We start from the raw sequence: 26699 nt of genomic DNA on the forward strand, positions 1-26699 counted from the left end.
AAAGAATTTTCTTGTAACATTTTAGAACTCGGAATTTACAAGGGGGGTAAAGTTTGAATACAACCTTTACCTTTCTTTGGGGAATAACTGCTTATTCAGGCCAGGGTTTCAAGGCTTTTGGATTCAATAAAAGTTCTTGCATGTTAGCTATTAAAGTTTATATAAACACAGACAAGATGATGAAATATTGTTGAGTAGAGTTCTGAAGTGTTATTTTTCAAATTAAGTGGAAATGTTTCCATAATCTATATACAATTAGATATTATTTTATTTGTTTTAAATGTCCTTATTTTTCTTAGCTTTTTGAACAAGCTTAGAAAAATTCACCTTTTGCCCAGTGAACTTCTGAACACCTAAGAAAGTAAAATGTGCTGTACTCGGTAGTGAGAAAAGACAAATATATGAAAAGTCAATGTGTTTCTTCTGTGGGCATTCCAAGAGCAGTAATAACCTAAGAAAACAGTCCTCTTTTTGTTCCAGTAAAGGAGCATAATAAATCCAGCTTAGTTTTAATACTATCCAAAATTAACTGGAAAGATCAAAAAAGAAAGTGGAATTAAAATGAAATTCCGTTAAGACTTAGTACTAGTAGCTCTGCTGTAATGTTCTTTGTCATGGATATAGGCAAATTAACTCTACTTTTCCCTCTTACCTCATTTTATGTTGTGTTTGTTTTGATTTATTTTATGAAACCAAATATAAGGGAAAAATACTGAAATTTCTGGTTATTCTAGTTCTGCATGCATCTGTGTTGTCAGTCTGTTGTTACTGACAGCATTCCAGTGCCAAGCTGCAAAGGAAGTAACACTTGCTATTTACCGTTTTTTGATTCTTTTGCAAAGTAATCATTTTGCTTTACCGTGTGACCATATTCCTCAGATTGCCTATCTTTTGAAAGATTTTTGTCTTTCTTCAAACTTTACTGAGAATGCATGTGGGATTGCATCACAGCTGAAGCTGCTGGGAGCTGAAGACCACTCAGTGATTATTTAGAGCTTGCTGTATGCGATCACTCGTGTGCACCGTCATGGCAGACTGAGCATGTCCCAAGCCAAACTTCCATTATACTTTTTTTGTAGTTGCTGGTTTTGCTGCTTTGGCTTGGGATACTGGAGCAAGATAAACTTCTTTTCCTTGTGTCAGTAATATTCCCTGCTACAGGTGCTAGAACAGAGTGACTGAGCCCAGTTTAAAACAGTGCTGATGTGTTACCCTGTATTTGTTCAAAGCTGTGCTTCCATTGATTTCAGGCAATTCACATTAGCAATCCTGTGCTGCCGAATCCAGGCTTGTGTCAGGCACAGAAGAATGAAACACGGTGGTGACCACAGTGGGAGAGTTTGCGTTGAGAGGAATTGTTTAACCTGTAAGAATTTCAGCTGCTCCTCAGGCTCTCCTCTCTTGCTTCTGTCTGAAATAGTAGATGTGATGGCCCGGAATCTAGTAAGTAAAAAATGCCAAGACTTCTGCAAGCCTAACAGGAGTTTCGGTATTCTCCTAGAAACTGTTAATAGCTCAGTGAGCGGAGGCCATCTTGTTGCTCAGAAGAGTTGGTCTGTGTTGTGCTGCATACTGGTGCAGGAAGCCTGAAAATCTAGGGCAGCATGAAAATGTAGAGCACTGAAATAAATTACTGAAACTGAAATGTTGTTCAGAATATAGGAACCTTGGAAGCTTAATAGGAAGTAGGTTAGCAGATGGACTGAAATTTATAGACGCAGGGAAATATATCTTTAGAAGGGGCTAGGTACCTGAGGTTTTGCTGCTTGCATGCTAAAAAATAAGCAGTTCAGGTGTATCTCTCAGCTCAGTGTGTATTTTGTGCTACAGATGCAGATGACTGCGCCAACGAGGATTTAACACATGCAAAAATACATGGTTAAGAATTTTGAGTACGGATGATAACGAGGTTTGGGCAACATGAGAGGTTCCTGACATGCCGTCTCAGGGTAAAGCTTTTCACCTTGTGACTGTAGTTTAATCAATTAATGGTCAAGTGTCTCTGCTGCCATAATCCTCTGCAGAGACAGAAGTAAAAAAAATAACAGCTTCAGGTTTTGGAGCAAGGTGTGTGTTCTCCATGTCTCTGCCGTAGGATATGTTGTTCATTTACTTTTTTTGTTCATTACTTCCAATTACTTTGGGCTACCTGTTGAAGCTGAAAAAGGTGGTGAGGGAGCCAGGCTGTATTAAGGTCCATGTAACACCTCTTACAGCTCCAGCTATAGATCGGGTCTTCGCTTTGTTATCCATGATGTAGTCGTATATTATTTTCTCATTCTTTACCTTTGTCTCTTACCAGTGAAGAGGCTTGGATTGTGTGTCTGTTGGGAGGGAGCTGAAGTAATGCTAGGTGTGCCTTTTCTTTACATGCCCATGCTCTGAGTCTGAAGGGACAGGACAAAGCACACCACATTACAGGGTATGACAAAGGGAAAAAGTTCTTTTGATTTCAAATGATATACATACATGTCAATTACATACTTCAAGTACTGCTAAGTAATCTTTTTCATAATTAAGATAACTTTAGGAATGTCCCTTCCCCTCCTGGAATTTGCTGACACACTGATTACACCTCAGCCACCTCCTGGAATAAACAACACAGGCATCTGTACTAAACAGACAAATAGACCTCTTCAAAGTACTGTTGATTCCTTCCTGGAGCTGGTTCATTATGTGAAAACTTATTATGGTTGTGTAATTAAAGACTAGCATAATACATATGCACAGAAGTGTAAAATGCAAATTATTGTGTTTTCTCATTTATTGTATTGTAGTATTTTCACTCTGTGGTTATTTTTTTTTATCTAACAGACAGCTTATAGGCACTCTCTCCTGTGACGTTTTTAATCAGCCTTACAAATAAGATATTTAAAGGTGAAAGAAAGATGAGACCCAACTTCAACCGAAGGTCCATTTCACTTTGTCATCCTTCAAAAATCTGATCCTGCATATGCATTTGTAATTTTTCACTCTGCCTAACATACACGCTTTGAGGAAGTCTATATCATGGATGAACATACAGATAACAGCCATGGCCCTGTCTCCTCCTAAAGTTAGGGGACCCATATCTTTTCTAAGAGTTGTTATTACTAAACTGTTTTTCTTTCTTTCAGGGCTAGAGTATTGTAAGAACTGAAATACTATGCCATATACACTAGCAGCTAACAAGGAAGGAGATGCTGTCCGTACACAGCAAAAGTACAATCGAACATGGGCAGGCTGGACTTTGATCTTTGTTAACTTAGTGATTGCTCTGTAGCCAAAGGCAGTGCCTTGTAGCTGGAGATTTCTCTTTTATCCAAAATGTAGTTTATCTAAGTAGGTCTTAGGATCTTTATCTTCTCTATACAATCCCAGCAGATTTTCCAGACTTGCTGGATTTTCCAGTTTCTGGATTTTCAAACTTTTTTCCAAGTTTTTTATTCTGCTTTTTCATTCTTATTTTATATTTCAAATTCCATTTATACTCCTAGTCCCAGAACTTTCTTGCACAGTTCTCATGGGCTACTAAAGACCTTTATGAATTGTTTCTGTCATTGGTATTGTTTGGTAGTAGATTGGTAGCCTGTGGAAACAATGTAAAATGCAAATCCGGGAGATGGAACAGTATCAGTTCACAAAACTAGGAGGACCTGTTCATGCTGAGAAATAAGGAAACATCATCCTCTGTGTGTGTGTGTGTGTGTGTGTGTGTGTGTGTGTGTGTGTGTGTGTGTGTGTGTGTGTGTGTGTGTGTGTGTGTGCAGAAGCACCAGGCTTCTTGGAAGAAATTGAATTTAGGAAACGATTTTTAAATCTGCTGAATACAAATGAGTTACTACTGAAATTAAAGCTACTAAGAGAAATGGAGGCAGTCCATTTACTTAGGAGGTAGAATGTTAGCCCTGACTTGTTTGTTTTATCAGTCACGCTACAAAATATGTAGTCAGCATGAGTTATACTTACGCACATGCCACAACATACTCGTAAGATCTGTTGTGTTTAAATTTCCTTTACCTGATTTAGCATACTATAGTGAGAAGTATTATAATTGCCTAGGTAAAAGGTTTTGATTAAATTAATCTTCCTATGTCCAATGTAGGTCTAATTTCATCTTGAAAATATATTGTGGGTTTGATTGCACCTTAAAAGGTTAGAAGGATCATGCATTCTAGCAAACCTTGCTTTCTATGCTATGATTTTTTTTTTTCTCCGTTTTTTTTTCACATGCATCCGTGTACACAGCTCCTTTGGAAGTTTTAGAACAAAGTAGGACCTCCTAGGCATTTGCTGCTGTAGTAGCATAATTAAGATATAACATACATACATTAATGAAGAACAATTAAATTAATTTATAGGCTGGGTCCCCTTCTGAACTCACTTCTTCAGACCTCTAGGACTGTAATCACAGGAATGTTTAAACCTGGAATAAACTATCATTGTGGCAAAAGCAGCAGTCCTGTGCTTTTGCTCTGCTGCCAGAGTTGGTTTTGCCAGCTCAGCTCTGTTAGAGCTGTATAGTAAACTAGATCAGGGGACTGATCTGGCTGAAAAATACTTTCTCGCCCCTATTTAGGATATAAGCTGTGTGTTTACTTTCATATTTTCAAAAAGATGCTGTAGTTCAGTACTGTAACACCTAACACCCTTATGTATTCACAGTACAGGTATTTAAAAGAAACAAATAGAAAAAGTCAACTAAAATTCTGCTTTGAGGGAATAATACAGATCCTATTTAATCAAATTACTAATATATCATAAGAATGGAGGTTTTTTTAGACGCAACTTAGACTTTTTCTCTTCAATCTAGCCTTGCATTTCTTTTAGGAAAGTGAATATAAAATAAACCAATCTCTTGTCCCCTACTACATCTTACCAAGCAGTGGGTCATTTTAACCAAAATTAAGTTTTCTGTTAGGAAAAAAATTACCTTAGGGTTTTGATTTGTTTTGTTGTTTCCCCTCCCCCCAAGATCTATTTTAGATTTCCTGGGCATGAATTTTACTTTATATTCTGTATGTATTGATTCACTTGGATAGACAAACAAGTACTCATTTAAATACAGTGTGCAAATGTTGGCATTCTGAGCAGCTGAAGACGAAGAAATTGTCAACAATGAAAACTGAAAATCAGTGAGCTCGTTTGAACTTCAGTGCTTAGTATAGCTCCTAACAGAAATCAGGTAGTATTCTTTGGACATCTTGTTTGACTGACAAAAAATGCTCAATAGATGAAGTAAATGTGTGAAGAAAATAATGCTAGTACCCTAGCATAAAATACAACATTAACATGTTGGAGAAGGGAAGTTGGCTTTTCAGTTTAGAGTAGGTAGACTGTGGGAACGTAAGATTTTTGGCAATAAGACCCTCTATTTTATAGCTTTCTGTAACAACAGACTTTTAATAATGTGTATTTATTTGAATCCCAGAATAGGAATATTAAAAGAAAGCTTCATTATACCAGTAAACTCATTCTCTTCTGTAGTTTTAGTTAAAGATAACCTAAGAAAAAGAGCGTTCAAGAGAAATAATTCTTAAAACAAAACTTTTGTAAGATTTTCTATGGATACTGCTGCTGCTTTTCTGAGGATTTTAAATTTTATTCTTCAAGCAAGATTATCTGGTAGTAACCAGCATGTGGAAAAAAAAGTTTCAGGAATTTTAAGGGCTTCGAGGGCAATGAAAGTTTCAGTTCGCATAGTAGAACGTTCTACCACTCTTTATTAATTGTAGCATAATATAGTGTACAGACAAAAACAGTTATCTTTTACATACTTGTGTTTTACTATTTTTTAATGCTAGTGACGAGACTAGGAAAATTAACGTTTTTTAGAAACTGTCTGATTCCAAGGGACTGTTAGCTGTTCAGTTGTGTGCAGTACTCTAGATACGTGGGCATGGGCAGATTGTTTACTCCACAAGACTGTTCCTGAAGTTTGAAAGTGGGTATTTTAATAGGCCTGCTAAAGGTTGTTTGTGGCTTGGGTTTTGGGTGGTTTTTTGTTTTACTTAAAAATCAGAAGCTGAACTAAACTACAGTAAAATAAAAATGAGAGATTCAAATACAAACCAACCCTTGCTCAGGTTTTTGAGTGCCCTAGTGTGGAAGTGTTGTATATCTCATCTTGCTTTTTGTACTTTCCTTAAACCTGTGAGATTCATGTTAGACATTTGAAGAATTACTTGATACTTTCTGGAAAAAATTGTACCTGCATTTGTCTGACTTCAGCATTGCTTGCTTCTGCTCTGATATTAAGGTAGCACTGGGACAGAAGGCAGGTAATGAAGGTGTAAACCAAAAATCTCTGAACTGTGAAACAATTACACCTCCGCAGTGTAAATATTAATATTGCTTTATTTCTAAGATCTTACTTAAATGATCATGGTTAGAATTAACTCTTGTTTGTATGTATATGATTAGAAGTATTAAAAAGCCTCTCTGCATAGCTGTACTGGTGAAAGCAGCAATTACAAATGAAGGGTATAATTTTTAACAATGGTAGGCTAATGTTTATCAATCTTTTTGTAGCATAAAAAGTTATATCAAGAAGAACAGTAGAAATGGATGCTGGAGTTTTATAAAATAAGAAATGAGCCTGCTTTAGAAAATGAGGTTTTTTCTCTAACAGTCTTTTTTTTTTTTTTTTCCTGTGTCTTGTTTTGTTGTGTTTTTTTTTTCCTTCTAGGACCGGAATAGGCCCTATGACACTTTTAACTTGCACTCTTTGGAAAATTCCTTAATGGATATGATAAGGACTGATCATGAGCCTCTGAAAGGTAAACACTACCCTCCCAGTGGCCCACCAATGAGTTTCGCTGATATAATGTGGAGGAATCATTTTACAGGTTAGGAATATTCATATGTCCATGCTTGCTTGGTGTTTAAACAAAAATCAGCTTTTCAGTATTGTTGTAAACTTTTTGCTAATTAATAAGTTGTCAGTTATGTAAAACTTCTGTTTTCCCATCCTAAGATAATCGTCTCTACTATAGGAAGATAAGGTGAAATGTGTATACGTTTATTTTAAGTGCACAATCATAATATTATCTAACTGGCATTTCCAAAACTTGGTTTTGCCTATCAGCAAATTGTACAGTTGGGTCTCCCGCTGCAGTCACTCAGTTCAGAAAATGAGTAGTGCAACTAGTGTCAAGTTATGTTCAACATCTTACTCAAAGTTAATACTACCCTTAGTTTTGGTTCATCAACAAGTATACAGAGTTCTAAAACATCCACTGTATCAGGCTTACTTTCTATGCTCGTTTCAGGGTTTGGTTTTTTTTTTTATGCATCTTAATTTGAATTTCAGATTGTTAGGGGAAGCCAAAAGCTGTTAGATTTTATGAAGAGCTGGGAAAGTTTTGATTATTTGTGTTAGCAAACTGTGTCTAGAACAGCTAGTTCTACCAGCTGTAGCATTAGAGGTGAAACCATTTCTAATACTTAGCTGATACTGAATAGTGAAATGTTGTGGCAACATTTCAATGAATAAATAAATATTCTTGATCGGCCTGCACACTCTTCTGTCCTAATCTTTCATTGGTTTAGTTTAAAAATAAGTTACACGTTCTTGCTCACATGCATTCTTGCTGACTTGAAGACGGAAACTAATAGTGAGCCATATACGAAGGAGGTATTGAACTAGACTTTATTATCAAACTTGAAGTCAGGACACTGGAACTGATAGAAAAGGAACACTGACAGAGAAGAAATTTAGTTGTGTGTGTCACTTCCTATGCTAATGCTTACATACATGCTCTTTTGATGTCATGATTGCTTCATTTGGTCCCCCTCCCCGTTTGTATCTTGCATGTGGAAAAACATTTTTTTTATTGGTCTAAGGTCTTGTGCCTTTTTCACCATCTTTCTAGGTACAGAGGTTTTTTACAACCATACCAAACTGAATTCTGTACTCCTAGTGTTTTATCTTGAAATTTGCTGTGCCATAACCTTCATGTGTCTTTAACCGTTATTCAGCTGTCTACAATGGCAAGAAATACTGTCTCATGTCTATTCTGATCATAGTCCTCCAAAATAAGTGTTAACCTGAAACTTACAAAAAAAAAAATCCTCAACAAAATTGAGAGTTCTGCTTGATACACATTTCATTTGGCTGGTATTAAAAAAAATATCCAAATTGTTAGTAAGTAGGTTTAAGTATTTATTGTATCTTACTAAATATATTACAATTTAGCTAAAACTCTGGATTTTTTTAATCAGTATTTATTCAAATACACAAATTGAAACTAATTTTTTAAGACTGAATTAATATGTGATCCTGAGTGTGGAAAAAATGAGAAAGATTGGATTAGAACTTGTATTACTCTGGAAAAAGACTTTAACATCATATAAGTGCAATTTTGCTTGTACTTTTATTGTCTCTTTACAACTTTTAAAATGTTTTTTGATTGGAATATTAGCACATAAAATAATGAGTATAAATGTTTAATTCTTTTGTGCTGTTTGGTCATTCTATCAAGAACAGTTTCCAGTACTCAGCTGAGTTACTCTATGTCAGTGTTGCAAGTGGCATATTCCACAGTTGTACCTGAGTGTCACAACACTATTTAATGTTGGTGTTTTGCATGATGTAGAAATGAATTTTTTTTTTTCATTAAGCATCTTCATGCTTTTCAAGAAAAGTATCCTTTCCAAAACAAACTCAGTATTTTCAAGGTAAATACTTTCAAGTATTTACAAGGTTATCAGTTTATGTAGGAGACTGACTAATTTGCAGTAGGAACTGTTACCCTCTGATAAAAAGTAAAACCTGAGAGATGGATATTAATTATGAAGTTGGAGTTGATCCTTTCCATTTGCCAATGGAAGCTTTACTTTTTTTTTTTTTCTAACATACATTTCTGTCATTTATCGGACATGCTCTTTCTAGCTCATTTTCTTGCTCAGTGCTGCTCACCTGTTTTGACCTTCCTGCCTCATCATTTAGCTCTTTTTCCAGACTCCAGTCCAGTAACTATTGGAGAAGTCTTGTTTACTATTAATTATCTCTCTCTGTCTCTGTTCACCTGTTTGATTATTCCCCTCCCCTTGATATAGTTAATTCCCTGTCTTGCTTTGTTTTCCTCCCCACTCTTAACTACAGGGTTAACTCTGCTAAACTCCAGCCTTGGCTTGACCTGGCATGCACTTTACTCCTGTTTTCACACTAAACAGCATGACTGGCAATATTTTTAGGAGTGGTTTCAGGACATGTTCATTCTCCCTTCCAAGAAGAATTGCCTTCCTTAAACAGATTTGTGTTTCTATTTTAACTGAATTCATAAACTCCGATTTTTCTGCAAACATTCATCCACTTCTCAGATTACTTTCCTATTGCATTTTTGTTGCTGTCTTTTCTGTGAAAATTAGTCTTGACTCTTCCCCTGTATCTCCAACTTTGTTTTACCTCTACCGAAGGTGCAGAAGGTTTTCAACTGCTGTCCTTTGCACCTTCCTCAGATTTCACTTAATCTTCCCTTCGAAACTAACTTTTTTATTATTTATTCCACTCTCCTCTGGCTCTCTCCCTTAAAATGGCAGCACATTTTAGTCTGTAATTGCCTTGAGACAGTAAGTAATCGACTCTGCTTGCTTTTGCTTGTTTCTTTAGTCACATTGTCATTTATTTTGACCTTGATTTTTTGAATACGCTGGTTAAGTTGATATTTTTCAGTTCCTCATAGACATTCCTATTGAATTGAATGCCTCTTGTGCAAAACTTCAGCTGCTCTTTCTGGGATCTTATTAACCAAATCTCTGAGCTATTTGCTTTTCATTTTACCTCCCCTTTTTCATAGTAAACTGGGTGTGTTTTTTTTTATCCCGTTCATCTTCCCTTCCTCTGGCATCTGTGACTGTTCTCTGTTAGGTTTTGTGCAGCTTTTTCTTGCGTAGGTAGCAAGTAAAACAACCACAAAAATCCCAATTTAAGAATGGACAAGAAAAATATGAGATTACTTTTTAAATTGTTCACCTTCAGGTAACAAGCCTTGTTTAACAATTTTAGCTAACATCATGTGCATGTCAGTTGGCCTTCTATTTACTGTCCATTTTTAAATGGAAGGTGTGAGAAGGCGAGTACCAAAAGCCTCTGATTTTGAAAACACAGAAGGAGTTAATTCTAGAAAAGCTATGCATGTGTTGGAGCCTCCAAGGCATGTTACAAAGCCAGTGCAGCTATTTCAGGATCGTTTCGGTCTGCTGCTGGCAACAAAGTCTTTGGCAAATGCATATTTTTAGAAGTACTGTCTGTATATGTCTTCATTAGTAAAATATTGCAGGTGGTTTAACTGAAGTTTGAAACTTTGCTTGGAACATACCCCTCATGACTTAATGTTGCCCCTCACATCTCAGTAGATACTAGAAACAAAAAAAGATTATTTTGGATATAGAACAAGGGCTCTAGATTAGAGTGTCTTTGGGAGGGTTAACCATTAAAGATTCTGATGTGAAGACCAAGTTGAAATTATTCTGGGATATTTTCTTCTCATTCTGGAGTATAAGTTCTTCATGTGCTACACTGTTCAGTAGAGGTAGTGGAGAAGCTCAGTTGTGAGAAAGGAAGAGTTTGTCCTCTTATTTGTAGTAGCTGAAGCTTCGTATCTTCTCTGAATCTGAGGTATAATTGGACTTTGTCCTGCAAGCCATGGAAATTAAGTTTATTTCAAGGTCATAAAAGCAGGTCAGTTTTCTTAAAGCGTGATTCACTTGGCTTTGAGAGGGCATGTGATTGACTCTCTTAGGGGGGTGTTGCTTTCAAGTATGGAACAAGAGGAAGGGTTTGTTAGTGCAGCAGAAGCTAACTGATCCTCAGTCTTGTAATATTGAATTACTAAAACTGAGTGAGTGCTAACTCAGTCTGATTGGCAGGCTGGCTTGGTGCTCTCCAGCTAGGAGAGCTAGGTCACTTAGTTGTTTTTGGGTGTTTCTTGCTGTAAGAGAGACTTGATACCTAGATCTGAGGTTTCTGGACTTGGATTAATTACCAGCTTATCCATCTATGTTGCATTTTGTCTCGAGCCCATTCTTGGGAGAAGGTGTTCAGTGTCAGCTCTTAGTCTCTTTCTGTCTAAACTGATTTCTTTTTCTCAGCTTTCCATGTCAGATAGGGGTACCCTTCTGTATGTTCCTGTCTTTCTGGCATCATAGTCTTGGAACTGTGTAACTTCACAAATTGCTTCCATTTTCATGCTTTGAGATCTAAAGAATGTAAAGTCATTAAAACGGAAGTGTCATTTTCTTTTCTCCTAAGACAGTAAGGCAGACTTCCTTGCATGTTTTCTCTGTCATCAAGATGAGGTTCAGCATTTTGATTCTTTCAGTCAATATTCCATAAATACTTTTCTCCCTTCAAAAAGGAGGAAAAAAAAGAAGAAAAGAGTACAGGAAAGGAATCGTGAAGTTTCTTCTAGTTAAAGATGAATTGCCATATATGGCCTAGGGGATCTGGTAGTTCCCCGTGCCAGTCATAACCATGCCTATAAGTGTGCAATATCTTCTATGTTTTCCCTGAACTGTCTTACTTATTTTCTGAGTTGCCAGTAAAATATGTTATATACTACAAAAACATGGGAGAAATTTTTGCTTTAACGGGGAGAGGATATATTTGCAGTGTTCATAACTGTTGGTGTTTACGTACTGCTTCCACCTGATGCTGTAGGGCAAAACTGAATTATTGGAAAAGCTATGGGTAGATGTCCTTAGTACTGACTAAAACATTTCTTTCCTACATCAAAGTGTCTCCTGTCTATGGTGTAATATGTCACTGTTGCAATATGTTTATCCGTGTCAAAGTATCGCATTACAACACAAACAGAGGCATTCTGATCTATAAAAAATATTTTGATCATTAGTAGCTAGCAGCTGCCTTTGTTCTATTTTTAAATAATTAAATATTTCAGCTGCATTAGATCATATGCTGTGCACATGTGCTACTTGACAGGTCATGAAACTGAATCGAAGTATAAAGTTGAGGAGAGAAATAATGTGTCTGAAATATTTATTTTAGATTTATTGTTACAGTAGGTAACTGTAATGTTTGGAGTTTATTCTAAATACGAATGGAAACAAACTTAGATGTGCAAATCCCCAGCTATCGAAAGTTCTGAGATTTTCATAAAGTATCAGTGTGACACATCTTCACGTATGAGTATTTGGAAATAACACATGTACAAGGAGAATTTCAAGAGTAGGCTTTATTAAAACTAATTTAATTGGTATCATACTGTAGAAGGGTACATGAAGTATGTGTTGATTATGTCATAATCATCTACGTTTCAGTAGAATGTACATCCTCCCTGACTGTCTTAGCATTTGTTGTTCTGAGACTGTTGGAGGCTTTGAGTAAAAATGTAGAACAGTTCAGAAGCAGAAACAGCATCTGTGGGGAAACTTTTTATATGGGTGTCATCTACATTAGGATATTTGCACAACAGAAAACTGAAGTTATGAGATTACTGCTTTTTAACTGTTGTAAAGACTGCATGAGGTCCTATGAAAACAGTAGAATTTAAAATTCCCTGTTTAACCTACGTTTATGAGGTTTGACAGCCGTGTTTGAAGATTATATGCAATTTAGACGATACTGTAATATGTGTGGACCTTTACTTTTCCGTCTTTTATCTTCAATGCATGCCACCAGGTTTTGCTCAGCTCTAATTATTCATTAGATTTTTGTAAGCAAAGCAGTAAGTTGCCATGTGACCTGAGGAAAGTGAAGGTGAATGGATCATATTTGTGTTTGCAGTCAGCAGCTGAACACAAAGGTCGTGCAAATAAAACAATTGTCATCTCAGTCCTAGAAATGTTGCTACCCAGTTGGAGCTTTCTGCAACACTTTTGTCAGAAAAAAAGTGCACTGTTACAGTGTTTCGCAAAGTCTTGATGCTCGTCAGACACTTCTCTAAATGTATGTGAAAAATAGAGCGAGCAGACAGATGTGTTCGCACATCTACTTGTGTGTAAAATTAGGCCACTCAAGCTAATCCTTTTAAAGGAAACATACTCTGTTTCCTTCCTTTTCATTTGAAACTCTACCAATTTAAGAAAATCTTCTTTTTTTTTTTTTTTTTAGTACAGAATATGACCATTAAATGGCTCATATTTCCTAAATTAAAAGTGACTCAATGATCTTGTAGTTTGATCTTACTTCTTGGTTTGCTGCTGGCATCCACCATGTCCTTGTCTTTGACCTGCTGAATCTGTTTTGTACAGGGTAAATGGGGGCTTTTTTGTTTGCTTTATTTAGTTCAGGAATTGGTGATACAAATACCAATTTTTCCTCCTGTTTATTTCCATTTGTAAATTGTACTCTTGAAGACCAGCTTCAGAGACATAAAACTCTTTTCTTTCTCACTTCTCTACTGATTTGAGATTTTTGTGCATTTGAGCATAGATTGCTAATGGAAAAGTTTGCTTTTATGTTGGTTTGTTTTATTCCACCCAAACTCACCAATATTGCCCTTTTGAGTGCACATGTAGAATGGGTATATGTGTACATATACCCGTGTACCCCTTACAGGTAAAACCCAATTTCTTTTTATGGTCGTCAGGTCTTGCTTTTAAAGTGCTAATGTTTTGAAAATGTAACTGTTTTCAAGTTAAACATGTTTGCGCTGAAATACATGCAAGACCTTTGTGTTTTATTGGAGCAGTATAATTTACTTATAAAGAATGTGTTTTCTTGGAACATACATGCTGTTGTATTTTTATTGGTTGCTTTCTCTACTGATGGTATGTATTTGTTTAATCGGCGATAGGAAGAAGTTAGTATCAGCAAGCTTTATTACTGATATTCACAGATAATAATTATTCACCTCTCTTCACGTTGCCACTATAGGTATTTGCACAGTAAAAATGTATATGTGTAAACACAGTAATAGTTCTTCATACTTCGCTTCTCGTAAACAGTGGTTTTGTTCTGCTGAGAGTGTACCTGTATAAAAGATACGTAAGTCTCAAGTAGGTGTTTAAACTACAGGTGTGAGCAAATGACAGATAGACTTGAAAAAAGGAGGAGTGGAGGGAAAAAAAAACCCAACAAACTTCTTCAGTTTTTTATTTTTATAATACTTTCTGCAGACCCTTGCTCACAGAGTTTTTGCTTTTGAAATTGTTTTAGATGTGTATGTTGAGTTAGTGTAGCATCAGTTGCAGGTGTCTGTATTTTGGGGAAAGAGGGAAAGGTCTGAGGTCTACTTAGGTAAAGTGGTTTTAAATCTTATATATACATACATGTTATGCTTTTTGGTCATTTGTGAATCATGGAGCAAAAATTCATGAGCTGGGTATGGGGGGTGTGTGTATTGGGGCGGGGGGTGGTGGCGGGCGGTTAGGTTGTGCTGTAAACTAGTCCCTGAGATAAGTATGGGTCCAGTGATCTTCTTCACCCATATGTTTGAGGGAATACTGGCCTTGCTTTGACTTCTGCCCTTTTCTGTGTCTCAGCATTGCTCCACCCTGCTTGCTGCCATTCCATTCAAATAACTATTGCTGTTTTGTAATACCTTTTGCTGGCATGCACCAACTTTGAAATAATTTGATAGAAGAGATAGGAATGATAAAGGAGGTATTATTACTAAGGAAGCATAGCAGACTTGTTGCCACGTTCATTTAACCTTGCCACTGAAATATTTAGTAATAACTTGTAATTCATATCGAACAGTGATCTTAAGAACTGTGTGAGAGGAAGTTCTCATTCCCACTAAATTCAGGACGTGTCAAAGGCAGGCCAGCTTTGCTATTTTCTAGCAAATCTTATGCCAAATACCAATTGCTGAATTGGTATAAATGGTTGGTCTTGGTGAAAGCCGTGAGCTGTAACAGTGCAAGAAGTTTTACTCCATATAGAACCAACAAACGTTATTTCTTGGAATGCTGATTGTAATGTGAGAATGATGAGAGAAAATGAATAAAAAGAGAAAACGAATTCAGAAATCGCTTAAAGGAAAAACAGTAGTTACAGATCTGGAACTGGTTAATCACTGGTGTTTGTTTCAGACATGGGAAAATAATGGTAATACCAGCATGTACATACAAAGATGACATCAAAGATTGGTTTTACACTGAGTTGTAAACAGATTGTGCTCATAAGCTTGAGTATCTGCTAAAAATAGTGGATTTTAAAGATGAGATTAAGGGGGACTACTGTAGGCAAGCCTGGGACTATACACTGTCAAAAAGCTGCAGCAGCGGTAGAGCAGTGCCTGATATTCAGGTTTGTTATTTGTGGGACAACATTCTTTCTCAAAACTGTTCATGTAACTTGAAATGAGCTAGACAATTAAAAAAAAATCATTATCTCTTTGTGAAAGATTTAATAAAGGGATTCATATGTGAGAAGGGTTTAATTCCTTAAGTTATTGGAAAGATTTCAGAATTGTTTCAAAGTCAGGAGTCTTTTCTACAAAGAATGAGGTGAAGTTAAATTCCATTTAACATTTTCTTACACCTGATGTAAGACAGAAGATGCACATACTTGAGATGTGCTCTAAGGAGTTGGGCTCTCTACCATGACAAGCAAGATATTGGACATGAAGCAGAGCATTTAGGCCATCCAGCCAGAAAAGCCTCTTCAAATGCTGTTAGGAGAGAGAATTTAAGGAATTTAATTATGTAAGATATGCAAAAGAGCAAGTCTGGGAATATACAAGAATCATTAAACTCTCATTTGTACTCTGAAGTGTTTAAAGAGCAAGAAGTAGACAACTTTAATTAAATTAATTTTTTTTTTAATTAGGAATTGAAAAGACTTGTGTAAAAGAGTGATTATTGTTGCACCCTGACTGCAGTAATGTTAGTGTGTGTTATTAAAGCATGTAATTGAAAATATGCTCAGTAGATAGTTATGAAACGAAGAGAGGCAAACTGAAAACGGCAGATGTACGCTGAATACATGTACTGGGGATGTTGTTACTGGAAGGGTTCCTATTTATGACTTCAGTGACCTGCTGGAGTCCATAACTCCTGTGCTTTAATTTCTTTCTGTTTCTGGTTATTGTGCTTAAGATTCTTGAAAAATAGAAGTTTTACCCAGAGATTTCATTTTAAAACTGTAATTAGAAATATGTGTTTATGTAGACTTCGTAAAGGCCAAGGTAGCGGACATGTGCTTTTCTTAACGTTGATGGCTTTCCAATAGTCATTTCTGTGTTTAAGCCAAATATGTCCTTAAAAGTACATGACATTTCAGTTTTACATTGTGCCTTTAAGTGAATAAATTTATAATTTTCTTTTTTTGCTCTCTTCCTGTTTCTGAGATAATTATGCAGTTTTGTAATCCACATATGACCTCAATTTTCAATTGAATCATTTTCTTCAAACAGCAAGATACTAAAATGTTGCAGTTGATATGAAAGGCTATGTGACTATTGGTAACTAATTGTCTTAGGGTTACTGCGTTACCAGTCTGTTCTGAATGCTTTTAACAGAGGTGTGTTTTGAAAGCATTCCATGAATTTGTTTCTATAGAATTGGACTCAGGGCCCTCTGAAGATGCACTGAGTTATCCCACGTTGTTGCTTAGCTCAGTGTGAGAACATGTCCTTCTGCTTGTGCTGCTCTGTATTTTCTGCTCCTCTTAAAAGATAGCTGACAAGAACTGTTTAAAAATAGCAGGCCAAGGGCAGGTGACGAAATGTCACACAAGCAGCACCTGGTCCAGTGACAGCCTAGAGGGACGAAAAAACAAACCCAGATGTCACAGATACGATTCTATTTCTGAAGCTGGTCGAACAGCAGAATTTCAGCTTCAGCAAAGGAAAAGAGAAGGGCCCATCCAAGCATTATGCATTCAAATTTTACTCTGACTTTTTCACAGCAGTTCCATTTTTTCTCTAACAAGATATTAGTTTACAAGTATAGATTATTATAGGCACATTTTCTCTTTACAAATAATATTAATGTGCTCATTAGTATGTTGTTAAGGAAAAGAGAATGTCAATCTGGCAACATTTCTGAAATATTTTAGCACAAACTTACAGTAACTGATATAATAGCAGCTTTAATGTTTCTGCAGTGCCAGATTAATGTGAAAATATGTATAGGAGAATTACATCTGTAATTAGGAAATCTGAAGTAGTTAGTTAAGATCTCTAAGAAGCTTTGCTCAAGGAGTTGGAAGGTAAAAATGGAAATTTCATTTACCTTCTTTCTGCCCCCGCTTCTTTCTGGAAGTGCTGTTTGCTGAATAGTCTTATTTTGTGGCAGCATGTTTTTCTGAAAGAATGAGAAAACTAATGTGAAGAAAAAATATATTTGCTTTTCTTAAACTGCTTGTGACTTGGTTTCAGAAGTGGACTGAAACTTGATGTTGCATCTGTTCAGAAAGTATTAATTACAGCACAACATTCGCTGTGACTGGAAATAGAAGGTTTTAACTTATTGATAGGAAATAAAAATGTTGGAGAAGATTGGCTTTAGTTCTGCTTTGTCAAAGCTTGTTTGTTAAAACTTGCTTTTGCAGAAGTACAGGAACTTAACAGTTATTTTAGTTCTTCAGTATAGTGTGTCTTAAGCTCCCATATTAGAGTGCCAGTGAGTGAAGAAATGTACATTAGCTCCCAAACTTAACCACAAATCTAGAAGTAGAGAGCATGAAAAGTGGGTGACACTTACAAGTAACTTATGTAAGTAATGTAAGTTAAATAATAATTACTTAATTGAAATAAATTTTTATGTGGCTATAATGATCCTTTCTTATCTTTTTCCACACAAGGACTAGTATCAGTTACAGCTTTCAAATTGTTTTGGGGGACTTAATTAAGAAAGTTCTGTTACAGACTTTCTTCAGGGGGAGTTTTTAATACTTCAGCTCAGTTAATTAGTATCTAAAACTAAACTATTCTGAACAGTAGTAGAGTTGGCTCATTTCTTGCTTTGATAGTAAAATTAAATTTCTGTGGATTAAGTGTCCTATGAAACAAAGGAACCATGTGTGAATTTGTTCCCACTTCCAGTTCCTAAAGTTGTCAGAGATCTTAAGCCAACCTTTCAACTGTTAAATCTCACCTAAGAAAATTGGCACTATTTTGCATCTCCAGCTTTCTGGAAACTGGCACCAGCAGAGGTCATCTGAATTTTGTTGTCAGCCTTCTATATAGGATAGTCTTGTATTTATGGGTCAAGAATAAATATTTTTCAGAGTACATATGAATATACTCCTTGAGAACAATGCTCCCTCCATCCAAGTGTCTTATCTGAAATAGGAAGTGCTAGCAGGTACTTAGGGAAGGATACAAAATCAGGGTGAGTGCTCTGTCTCAAACGTTCTGTTAACTCAAGAGCTTCAGGTGTCAAGATAGTACGGGAAATAGTGATTTATTTTTACCAGTTAGGTGGAGTTTTTGTAATGCAGTACCCATTATTTGAAGCCCACTGTAAATGGCATAACTGCAGCAAGATTGAACTTTGAGACCTCATTTTGAAAAGGTAAATGTAATACTTTCCTAGTATAAAGCAAAGGGATGTATTAAACAATAATAATTTCATTGTTTTTTTAGATACCCTGACTGTTCATCCCCTTTAGCAGTTTTTCATATTAATGAATTTAATTCAGTTTTGAAATATAAACATTAAAAATAGCTTTTATTTACATTGCAGGGCGTATGGGAATAAACTTCCATCATCCAGGAACAGACAATATTATGGCTCTTAATAGTAAGTAGTTAATATCTAGTGACTAATATTGTCATATTGAATATTATTTCTTACATTTATTGTGTATGTAGCTGTACAGTCAGACAAATATGTGTAATAATATTTGCGTAGAAGTTTATATGCACTCTTGATTATGTTCATGTATCAATCATCTCTGATTTTCATTGGTAGAATGGGCGATTCTTTATATTAGCTTTATAATAGCTTTACGTGCTCCACTGGAAGCTTCATAATGCCTGCTATAGACACTATTGCAAAACAGTCTCTGCTGTTCCCTTTTTCATGGATGTGTAAATCTGTAACTTTAATTTTTGATCTATAATTTTAATTTCCGATATCTCTCCAGACCTATTTTTTCATGTTGGGGTGAGTTGTTCCAAGTTTTGCATACAATTCATTGATGGAGTTAATGTTGATTTCCCTAAAACATTATGTAGACAGGACTGTAGAAAATATATTTGGACATCTAGATAATGAGGAAAAAGAGAGGGGATGAAATTCACCAAGAGATTATTGCTTTTGCTTGTGTTGGAAAATAAAAATAATTTAAAAAAAATCCAGTCATTAACATATCTGTCAGGGGAGGCCTTATCACTCTCTAAAACTACATGAAAGGAAGTTTTAAGCAAGGTGGCTGTTGGTCTCTTTTTCCCAAGTAACAAGTGATAGGACAAGAGGAAATGGTCTCAAGTTGCACCAAGAGAAGTTTAGATTGGATATTAGGAAAAATTTCTTCACAGAAGGAGTTGTCAAGCATTGGAACAGGCTGCCCGGGGAAGCAGCTGAGTCACCATTGCTAGAGGTGTTTAAAAGATGTGTAGATGTGGTGCTTAGTGGTGGACTTGGCTGTGCTAGGTTAACAGTTGAACTTGATGAACTTAGTATTTTCCAGCCTAAATGATTCTATGATTTGCATTCAAAAAACCTGCCAAAAAGGGTCTGGGAGCTCTAGAGACAGCCTCAAATCATGTAGGAAAGGTGTGTGGAGGATGGAATGTTAGGCATCACCAGCATAATATAGACCTAAACTATGCAAACCAAAGCATAGTTTTTGCCCATCTAATCCTAACAAATGCTAACTATTTTAAAAGTCCATTTTTGCTTCCTGTGTTGTATTAGAGGTGTTAGGATTCATTTACTTTAAGGACATTTAAATTTATTTAAATTCTTTTGCCTTTGCACTGTCTATATAAGTTATACTGTGTATAGTTGAAAACTACAGGGTTTTTTGTGCGGTACCAAACAGAACTACAGAATTAATTTAGAAATGTGTGGAACTGAAAATTTGTAATAGATGAGATGCAAGGGTTTTAACATTTGCTAGCTTTTGGAACCTGTAAGACTTGGCTTGTGCTCTTTTTCTTAGCTTTTTAATCAAATGTCATGTCATGGCTTGGCGGACGAAGATTTGGGAAGGGTGATATTTTGTGGAGTCTGTGTTACCATAGTTAGCATATGTGAAATTATGGGAAATCTGGGAGAAATGCTCCATTTAATGAAAGACTTTATTAAAAGAGGAAGCTTTTCATACGGGTGTGTACAGAAGTAACTTCTGCACAGGACAGTCTGCTGCTCTTTGACGTGAATTCTGATCTCGGTGTATTTTTTGCTCTAACTGGACATTTCAGTAAGCTGGTGGCAATAAGAATATAATTGTGAAGATGAGAGATTATGATTGAATTTTGAGTTATTTTCACAAATTGTCAGTTACTATGGAATATACAGCAGATTTTCTTACAAAGTTGTGCAGAGATTTTTGAAAAATGGGAATGAAAAACTGATGCAAAAAGCTATACTATACACGGTGCTGTATCAAATCCATGTTGTCTCATTTTGGGACAGCTCACTTTTATGCTAAATGGATGAGTATACTCTATTCTGATTTCTGTTGTTGCTATATAAACTTTAAAATGTTGCCTTTTTTCATGGAAATAATAATTTCTGTCTAATTCCTTTGAAATTTTTGCACAACTATATAATCGTTTCTAAAAAATAATGATCCTTTGCATCTGTAGTCCTGGTGTGTGGCTAAAGTATTAACATAGCTAACCGAGGGACCTAAAACTATATTTATGCATTTCCAGGATTTAAAATATTATGAGTTTATTGAAATACTGTTTACAGATGTACATAAACCTGGTATCATAAATACGCAATTTATACAAAATAGTAGTGATTCTTCTCTTGAATGAAATCCAACGCAAATCAAAAGTCTGGATAAGCTCACATATATTTTCCCTCTCCTGAATCTCTTCATCCTCCCATTCTTTACTAGGTGAGGCCACACCATTTTTGGCCATTACTAAGAGCTCAGAAACTAGAATTACTGTACTGTGAAACCTGTCAGGGTTTGCTCTTAAATCTTTGCAGAGTTGAGAATAAATGCAAGTATTCAGGTATATGAGCTTAAAAAGTACTTTCTGTCACTTAGATCCTCTTTTGTGTGGAGCTAAATCTGAGAAATTTAGAACTATGTAATTCCCATGAGATCCATTACCTTTGTCACGGGGAAGTATACTAAGGAAAATTAGTCCAAGAAGAAATACTCTTTCCTGTGCTGGAATGGTTGTAGTTTGGGTTTCAAAAAAATAAAATAAAAATTCCCCAAAGGTATTTAATCCTAGTGATTTTTGGAACAATTTGGAGAACTTACGCAACTTCTTTAAATCATAATGCTTGTAATATCTAGATACCATTTCTGTGAAACCAGGCACTTCCTACTGAATCTGCAAATGCAGCCTTCACATTCTATTTATAGTCACTGCTACATAAGCATTTTTCTCTTTTCCTGTGAAGACATTAATAATCTTTAAGATGTATTACTCAAAGCTCAATTTCTCACTAACCATGTATTCAGTCTTTTGAAGCTGGAAGACAACACAGGTTCATGCCAAGAGCAATTCAAAACTTCACTTGACATGTTTTTGGGAGAGGGGAAGGTTTTTCTGCGGGCTGTTTGTCTCTCTAGCTCCTTCTCATCCTTAATGGTCACACTTTCAACTGTACTTGAGCTGGTATTCTTGTTTACTGATTACAGCCTTTTGAAACTAGGGCATTTCCTGACTGGCTGTCGTGAGCTGCTGTAAATGCTGAAGGGGATTGTTAGGTTTGAGGGAAGGTGTTGCTTAGTGTAGAGCATGCTACCACCATTTGGTTCACTGCTGTGCAAAGCCATAAATCATCATCTCAAAGCACTGAGTTCTGAAATAGTAAGATTGATGAGGTAGAAGAGATTATGTTTAAATACATAATTATGAATCTCTTCTCGTCATCAATGGCATTATGGTTGTGTACATACACAAACTGTTGCACATGTGTATAAGCATGTTTATATTGTAGAGACACTTGAAATTCTTTATAAGATTTAGGCTTCTGTTGAGGAATGCAATGTTCTAATGCTCAGAGAGGTCTGAGAATATTTGTAAAGAGCATTTAAACAAAAGATGCTAATATTTAGTTTTGAAACATTGTGCAAAGGGAAAAAAGCTATAGCTTTTGTCTATACTATCTCTAACTGAAATTTCCCTCATTGAACTAGTGTTGTTAACCAAGTAGTGAGATCAGTTTGTAACTCTTTAATAATGTCATTCATACTGAGCTAACCAGTAGAAGTATTTTTATAAACTTTCATCTATCATACCTTTTTAAATACATTTGATACTGTAATTTCTAGAGGAAATACGGGCTAAATCAAACTATTGGATTTATCTGTGTAAATTCACGTATGAACTTAGAGAAACTATCTGTTTAAAAGTTATATTTACAATACTAAGCAAAACCTGAAAACAAATTAATTTGCTTTGCCAAAATTAACTCGGAAGTATTCTTCATCCCCTTCTCTTGCTACTATTCATTCCCTATTTGCAGTCATACGATTCTGCAGCCGTTGCTTCTGTTTGGGAGACACTGGAGGTTCACTTGAATTAATATTGTGCTCCTTTTTAATTAGCTATATAAATAGGACTAAATGATCAGCATGAATACACAGTCATCTGTGTGCTAGGCAGCGAGCTGTCTTTATTGCTTCTTGTGAACTTCAGAAAGCCAACAATAAACTTCAGTGGGAGAGAAGTATAACAGCTGAAAAAGGAAGGCAGGGAATAAACGAGAGTGTGTTATCTTTCTAAGGAGGCACTGAAATGTATTTCTGGGATCCCAAACAAATTCTGTAAAATTAATTTAGACTAAAGGTAGTTATACCAACAGATGAGGAAAAAAACCCCTTCGTGAAATGCTGGAATTTTATTTTACTCTAAGCTCCTCTGCACAGTGACTTTACACTGCTGTTGGGCTTCAAATATTCCATCTGCCTCCAGTGTTCATTCTTGTCTCATGAAAATGTGTCATCTGTGAGGTCTGGTACTATTTGCTCTCCGCTGGACTGTCTTCTTTTCATTAGTTCTATTTGTTCTGAGTAAAATAATTTGAAAAATACATTAAGACAAGGGTTCAGGGCACTGCTGTAGGTGTTTGTGTAGAGATTTTGGCTTTGTTTCATTAATACAAATAAAAATTATGTGGGGAAGCCATGACAGAAAATGTAATGGCAGCAAAACAATTTTAATTTGTTAGTTTCATGCTTCTATTGGTTTTAAAATTGCCTTGTTTCCTTAAGAGCTAGTGCTCTTTCTTCTTTCTATATTCTGAAGTATTGTTTTCAAACACATACAGTGCTTAGATGTGGTAAAGTTGCTGAAATAGCATTTTAGATTTAAATCTTTTGCCAATGCTATTGGTATATCTTGAAATGAACCACTTTGAATAGAAGGTTTATCGAACTATTTTCACCTTGCAAAATCTTGGGTTGGCAGTTTAATAGCTGATAAAAGCTTGGGTTTTGTAGTGGTAGTATTCTGAGAAATTGTGTAGCTAAATTTCAAGAGTTATCAGTCTATTCTAGTAGTTTTATACCTGCTTATAGGAGTTTGCTGAGCTCTTCAGCCCAACTGCCAAGCTGTGTTACTAATGTGTTACTAGTTTATTAAGATATGAAGAATAATAGAAAGGAATAAAAATCACTGGGAAAGCTAATAAGGTTTGCAGAACTAGACCTAATTTAATCATGAACGAGATCAGAGTTTATTTGACTGGAGGGGAAAAATGAATGATGTGAAGTGTGACATAGCAAAGGCAGCAGGGTTTGTAAGAGTCCCAGCATGCACAAACTGTCACTTTACACATAACCTTGTTAAGTTTTTCAGAGCCAGCTGTACAAACAGTGCTGATGCTGCCTTGGGGACCGTGAGGCGGGCCAGCTGATATCTCAAAGTCCCTTCTATACCTGTTTAATTAAAAAAAGGGGGAAGGAAAAAGGCAGGGGAGCAATAAAACATGCTGCTTCTTCTTTCCTTCAAATTTTTATATTAGCATCTGCCCTTTCTGAGATCTGATTTGGCTATTACTGAAGGCAGTATCTCGTACCAGTGACTGCTAAAGTCTTTATCAGAGGAAGATTTCTTTAATTAAACTTTTAATTCAACTTTGTAGCTCTTAACTATCTTCTTGTTTGTTTTTTTTTCACTGCTTTCCCTGTCTCATACCCTCACCAATGTTCTTTTTTTTCATCTGTGTGATCCTCTGTATTGTGAGTGAGTGCCATCTGTTTATGCAGAATTTTAAGAAAAAGATTTGCCAGGCTGTTCCACAAGTATATAGGATGAGAGAAGAGATGAGATGTCAGTCCAGAATTAGGTTTGGTAGAGTGAAAGCAGTATGAAGGAAGTTCGTATCAGCCTAGCTGTTAGAAATATTTTACCATAGATTTATTTTTTTAAACAAACAAAAAAAAACCCCCGAAGGCAATAAAAACAGATAGGCTTTCCCTCCTGCACAGATACTTAACTGCTCAACGTGCCTAAGGAAGGCAGACCTAAGCTGTTTAAACAATAGTTTTGAGTACCAAATGCAGTTTATGTGTTTAAGTGTTTGATATCTGATGTGTGGGCCTTCACTGCATACAGCCTGCATGTAGATTGTGTTTTTCCGATGATAGGATTCATTTGTATTTGTATGTCAGCATATGTTGTCAGGAAGATTATTGTAATGCTTGCCTTGCTAGCATTGAAAAAAGTGAACCAGAAGGGACTGATGAGGCTAATAGCACTAAATCATCGCAGCACCCATCTGCGCATCCAGCTCGTCTATCGGAAATTGAAAACCCCATTTTGAATAACTTGTAGATCAGCAATAATCCAGACTAATCCCCAAACCTAAATTATTTGGATTATATGTTTTCTTTCAAAGACCTCTTTAAAATGACTGGAGGATAAAAGTCTTGTACTTTGTGGATGGCTTTTCTAGCTGTAGAAAAAGGGGAAGAATGAGCATCATTATCTTAAACAAGCTGTTCTGTTGCGCTGCTTATAATGAAAAATAACCCCTCAAATCTCAAATGGTGAAACATGCTGAAGTAAAAATAATTGCAAATGCTATCCCTGAAAAAGTGGGGCAAGTGTTTTGCAAATAACAGATTAATATATAGAAAACTTTCTTTGTAAGAAAACAGATTTCAATGCATATAAATCTCAGTACAAACATACTATAGAGAGGAACCCAAAAGTTAAGGTAGGGAACCAAGTATAATTCTTATTTTTCCCCATACTTTTATGCACATGACTTCCTGAGTTTTATCATATGATGTTCACTTACCAGCTTGCTGAATGAAGAAATAGTATTTTATATGCAGTAAATTCATGCTGTTTCAAGCATTGGCCTCATCTTTGTAAGCAAACTGTTATTGCCAACCTTGACTTCTATTTTAGTCAGTAAAAATGTTGAATTTATTCTAAACTGTGTTTATGTGCATATAACTACTTTACTTTTGTTGCTACAAATTAAGTCAGACTGCTTTTGCTTTAGCTACTGCCTTTAATATACTTCCAACTTTTAAAATAAAACATTCATTACCTAGCTCTTATTCAGTGGTTTTTTTTAATCATGTTTTGAGAGTTTTAGATAAACACGACCGTTCAGACATAGTATGTACTGACAGAGTGATCAAAGAGAAAACTTCTGATTTGTCTTGATGAATTAGCAACTATGATTGTTTTCAAATAGGCAATTTGAGACAGGTTGGTGAATAATAGACACTTTTAGAATCATAGATAAAGTTTATTTACATATTTATGTACATTGTAGGAAATGAATTGACTGAAATAAACAACATCAAGAAATTTTCCAAAGGAACTTTGAATATGTGGCTCAAAGTTTAAAAGAAGTCTAATACTTTACAAAGTATTTATAAAACATTCATATGTCTCATCTCAGAATTTTAGTATGGCCCAAAGGAAATCTTCAGTTCACTTGATAGAAATTCTGATTCTTGTTATATGAACTCAAATACTGGATCTCAGTCTATGTGTTTTAATGACGTAAAGTTCATAGATTATTCTGTTCATCTGCTTTTTGCTACTTTTAACAAAATGAGTTCTTCATTGAGTTCAAGGTGTGTGCCACAGAGATAGTTATGGCAAAGATACATTGCATAATTATACTCTCAGTTTGTTAGTTCATTTTCACTGGCATTGTAATTCACTTGTAAACTTCCAGATCTCTTGAACTTCAGAGACCCATTATTCAAAAGAAAAAGCTTTACTTATTTTCCTTTCTGATCTTAGAAAATTATTGGACAACTATGGTGTCCTAAAGGAAGTATTGTTCTGAACTGCTCACTGCTTTAAGAATGCAGATGAGTTTTCCAAGTTAGAAATAAGATTCTGGTACCTTAAAAATCAAGGAAGTTCCCACTCTTGTCAAATAAATTTTCCTTTACCCCCTCTAGCTCCAAAATTTCAAGTCTGGAAATGCAGAATTTTTTTTTTTTAATAGAGGTAATGCTATTTTAAGACAATTTAAAGGTGTCTTTAAGATTTCTTTGAACGTGTCTCTTTGATAATGTGTACAAATTATTGCATGAACAAGATAAGTACTAACAGTGAAGAAAGAATGTTTTTAAAAATCTCAAAATACTTTCTATTAAGTTTTCTGTGATAATACAAATAAATGGTATTGCTTATTTCAGTATTTGAAATTATCTGATAAGATTCACTTAACAATGATTTGGA

The 26699-nt window shown here is 35.6% G+C and overlaps 1 protein-coding gene across 1 annotated transcript in view; it reads left to right on the forward strand.

Moving 5' to 3' along the window:
- The window catches only part of LOC104494642 (cytoplasmic polyadenylation element-binding protein 3-like), a gene marked incomplete at its 3' end in the record, with an annotated part of 61198 nt that overhangs the window by 18585 nt on the left and 15914 nt on the right, over positions 1-26699 (forward strand). The window contains exons 3-4 of the mRNA XM_010137503.1: positions 6668-6758; positions 18580-18636. Of these exons, the coding sequence (XP_010135805.1) occupies positions 6668-6758; positions 18580-18636 (148 nt within the window). The remainder of the gene's footprint in view (positions 1-6667; positions 6759-18579; positions 18637-26699) is intronic.

Source organism: Buceros rhinoceros, unplaced genomic scaffold, assembly GCF_000710305.1.
Source record: "Buceros rhinoceros silvestris isolate BGI_N320 unplaced genomic scaffold, ASM71030v1 scaffold5696, whole genome shotgun sequence".
Taxonomy (NCBI): Eukaryota; Metazoa; Chordata; class Aves; order Bucerotiformes; family Bucerotidae; genus Buceros; species Buceros rhinoceros.